At 33.8% G+C, this 4,014-nt stretch overlaps 1 protein-coding gene across 1 annotated transcript; it reads left to right on the top strand.

Annotated features, from left to right (window-relative positions):
• Window positions 1-360: 360 nt before the first annotated feature.
• Window positions 361-969, top strand: LOC131932279 (small ribosomal subunit protein uS7m-like). Its single transcript, XM_059289148.1, has one exon. It carries the CDS (start codon window positions 361-363, stop codon window positions 967-969), a length of 609 nt encoding a protein of 202 aa, XP_059145131.1.
• Window positions 970-4,014: the final 3,045 nt, after the last annotated feature.

Genomic DNA, 4,014 nt, shown 5'->3' with positions numbered 1-4,014 from the left:
GAAATGTTTACTTTAATTGCAACTGTCAAAATCAACCAGATAAATAATTTTTTACTATTTCTTATATTCTATACCTAATTACTATTTGTTTTTACAAATAAACGTAAACGCTGCCTACAATCAAAATTAATTATAATTTTATTATAAATGCTAAAACCATACAGAATAAGGATAGTTAATGAAAGAGTAGTTTATATAAAATCGCAAGTAACCCTCATTAATCTTAGCTCAAAACCCTGCAATCATTCAATAAAAACATAAATTTGCCGCCCCCCCCCCCCCCCCCCAAAAAAAAACAAACAAAAAACAAAAAAAAATATTGCCCCCCCCCCCCCTTACTGTGTTTTTCAGGTTTCAAGGATGTCGAGTTACAGTCCAGTTTTTTTTTTAGACCCAATAACTAATAAAGAAGAACTAAACGAAAAGCTATCAAAAAAAGATCAGAGACTCCATAATCCACTCAAAGCCCCGACAACAGATGTTTCAATTTCACCTTTGTTCTATGATCCTATTGTTTTAAAATTCACAAATGTTATGATGAAAGGAGGAAATAAGGAAAGAGTCAGGGAAGTGAAGCGTCGGTTGTTTGAAAACATGAAGAACCTACAAATTGAGAAATGGCACAAGGCTTCGGAGATAGATAGGAGTCAGATTGAGTGCAATCCTGTAACCATCTTCAAACAAGCTGTTGACAATTGTAAACCAGTGCTGATAACTGTTAGGGTTGTCAAAGGTGGAGTAGCATATAGGGTACCAGTGTGTGCCAAGGAAAACGAAAGGCAGTTTAGGGCTATGAAGTGGATTATTGATAGCTGTAGAGACAAAGAAAGGAGAATCCCAATGGAAGAAAAACTTACTCTTAAAATCATGGATGCTTACAGTAATCAGGGTAAGGCAGTGAGAAAGAAGCAAGAACTTCATAAGATTTGTGAGAGTAATCGAGCCTATGCACGTTTAAGATATATATAATTATAATTTTTTTTAATAGTAAAACCATCTGAGATGCATTATGTAAATAAACCTTAATAGTCTTTTGTAAAAAAAAAATAATACTATTTTATAAACTTAGTTTTTGGTGGTGCAATTAAGATGTTTACATTATGATTAGCTACAACTTTTTGTATTCTTTAAAGATTATTTTCTAACATAATGATAACGTATGGGTTTGATCACTTTATTACTCACGCACATCTTTACTGGTAATTAAAAAAAACATTTACACAGTTTGACCGGTTTCAAAAGCTATGAACAACTATAGTTGGAGGCAGTTATACTCTGCTGATCCACAGTGTTTTTATATTGTTTTAACAAAATTTACTCGATTTATTAAGGTTTATGTTCGTTAAGTACATATGTTCGTGCCGATAGTGTTGACCCATATTAACGTTCTTGAAGATGAGTGAGAATGTTTATTTTTCTGTACATTATTCAGCTTCCTCCCTCTCCCCTCCTCCCCCCCCCGCCCCCTCCCACATATATTTGCGTTGAGTTTTTAACACTATCCATCTAAAAAAAAGTGTGCATCTGTATAAGATGCCTTTGGAAAATATTCTAGATCAGCTGACTGGCAAGGGACCCGCTGTTTCCTTTCCTCCTAGTATTGACATAACAAAGATAATCGTATTCTCCGGGACACATTTTAGTTAAACAATAACACAAAGATAATAGGCCTCCCGTATAAAAAAGATGGCTGAATTTAGCCTGACAACTCAAGCAAAGACTACACTTGTGAAGTTAGATCGATGTGTTTGTGGTTGACATTCTATATACAGCAGGAATAACAAAAACAGCAGATGTACATGAGCTTAAGTGAACAGACAATGTGGCAAATAAGCGCCTCGCACATGCCTGGCGCTGAGGTAGGCGCCAATAAGTAAGCCAAGAAGTAGGCTGCACATATACTTGCGATGAATTATTAAAAATGTGATATTTAGAGTACATAACATGACAGTTTTTAATTATTTGATTCATAGTTTCAGTTTGTGCTTGCTGTTGATCTTTTTTTTTGTGTTTTGCGGAACTTGTAGGCTGCACATATACTTGCGATGAATTATTAAAAATGTGATATTTAGAGTACATAACATGACAGTTTTTAATTATTTGATTCATAGTTTCAGTTTGTGCTTGCTGTTGATCTTTTTTTTTGTGTTTTGCGGAACTTGTTTAAAATGTTATTTAATTATTCTCCGAAAAAGGCGCTCCCCCTGCTCCCCCCCCCTGCTCCCATTCTGCTCCTCTCCGATATCTTGACAGGTCACTGGTTTTGTATTTTCTTTAAAATTATTCTCAAATTACTGTTGATCTATACATTTGCCACATTAAAAAAAAAATGATAACTAGATCTACAGTTTGTCATGGAAGTTCTTATTATATTTTACGTGTATAAAGCGGCTCTTTTTTTTGGATGATCATTCGCGATAAATTTTCACAACCACTGTTTCTTCCAGGCATCAAACTTATCATTTCAATTTACGTAACAAGTAAAGAACAAAATCAAATCAAATGTATCACCCTTCACAAAAATTTTAATTGTGTCTGAAAAAATTGTACAAATTACTTCCCTTGATCGCCTTTTGCTAAGTAATGCTTGTCCTCTCCGTAGTTATGTGTTTGATGTATCTTTAATTCTGTTAATAGAACTTTGCTAAAAACTTTGCTTGGTGCCGATAATAAGGAGATTCCTCACATTTTTTCACTTTGTAATAAGTTTCCGCTCTTTGGAATTTGTATCAATAAGCCTTTTCTCCATTCTACGGGGTGGGGTATCTGTTGACAAAATTCGGTTAAAAAATGTGTAGTTGGTTGACTATTTCTAGCCCTCTCTCTTTAATATAGAAAATATATATATATATATATAGTATATATAGAAAATATATACTTTTACCAGTGTCCGCCCCCCCCCCCCCCCCCAACCAGGGAAATTTTAGTCCACCTCCTCCTGAAAGTTTCAAGTGCCCCCCCCCCCCCCGGAGAAAAAAGTCTGGAAGAAATACTGGTTATATTGTCTATGCCTGCAGCTTTGGTCGTCTTCATTTGGTTGAGTGCCATCAATATTGCTTGTTTGTACATTAGTAAAATATAAGCTTATATGCCTTGAATATACGTGGTTAATTTAGTTTAAATACTTAATCAAATAGAAAACACGCACAAGTGAAACTGCTTACAAAATCAAGTCCTATAAATCATCAAATTAAAATAAATACATAATAGTAATAGATTCTGTATAATTTTTAATAATACAGTTATTGAAACAGATGACATGTATAGGTCTCGGTCTGTACATAAATACATTGCTTTATTTTTTATTTTATTTTTGTAAAAAAAAAAAAGAAAATAGGTGCGGGTAATCAGTGATGGACTGCCTAACTTTTAACAACCATTTCGCACATCGATGCAAGCTTAATCATAACTGCAAAGATACTAAATTAACAAGAAACACATTAATAGTATAATAAATAAATAATAAACGTTAAAATACAAGAAAAGTAATATTTTTTGCCCACATTAAAAAAGGTGCCGGTACGCCATACCGGTGCGTACCGTCACAAAAAAAAAGCACTGCATAAATATATGAGTATTATAAGGGACATTCTAACCCCTTTCCCCAGAAGCGATTCACGCCTCTAAACTATTGAAAAATTGTCACAAGGTGGGAGGGTGGGTCCGTAGAATCTATATGACAAGTGAAAAACAAGCCTACACATCAATTTAAAACTGAAAACTGTTTCGTATTCTGAGGTAAAATACGTCGGAACTACATCTCATATTTTTAAAGTTAATTTAGGCCTTAGATAATTTAAAGGGCAACGATGAGATTGCTGCGCGCTGAAAATGCTTACTAAATCGCTATTACACCATTTGTTTTGTTTTTTATGTTTCGTTCGCAAAACTACAACTTGTATTTTACAAGTCGTAATTTTTTTTTAAACTTCTGTTTCGGTTAATACACCTATTATTGTCGAAATATTTTCCGGAAGTTCAATTATACATAAGTTAAAAATCTCTTCCTCTTTA

Source organism: Physella acuta, unplaced genomic scaffold (assembly GCF_028476545.2).
Source record: "Physella acuta isolate Inbredline_101_S28 unplaced genomic scaffold, ASM2847654v3 ptg002127l, whole genome shotgun sequence".
NCBI classification, from domain to species: domain Eukaryota; kingdom Metazoa; phylum Mollusca; class Gastropoda; family Physidae; genus Physella; species Physella acuta.
Note: the sequence above shows the minus strand (reverse complement) of the source record. Positions and strands in the feature narration are given on the sequence as shown.

What these genes read in the sequence shown, in the direction of transcription:
- LOC131932279 (XM_059289148.1), top strand. Translation starts at nt 361, where the DNA reads ATGTCGAGTTACAGTCCAGTTTTTTTTTTAGACCCAATAACTAATAAA.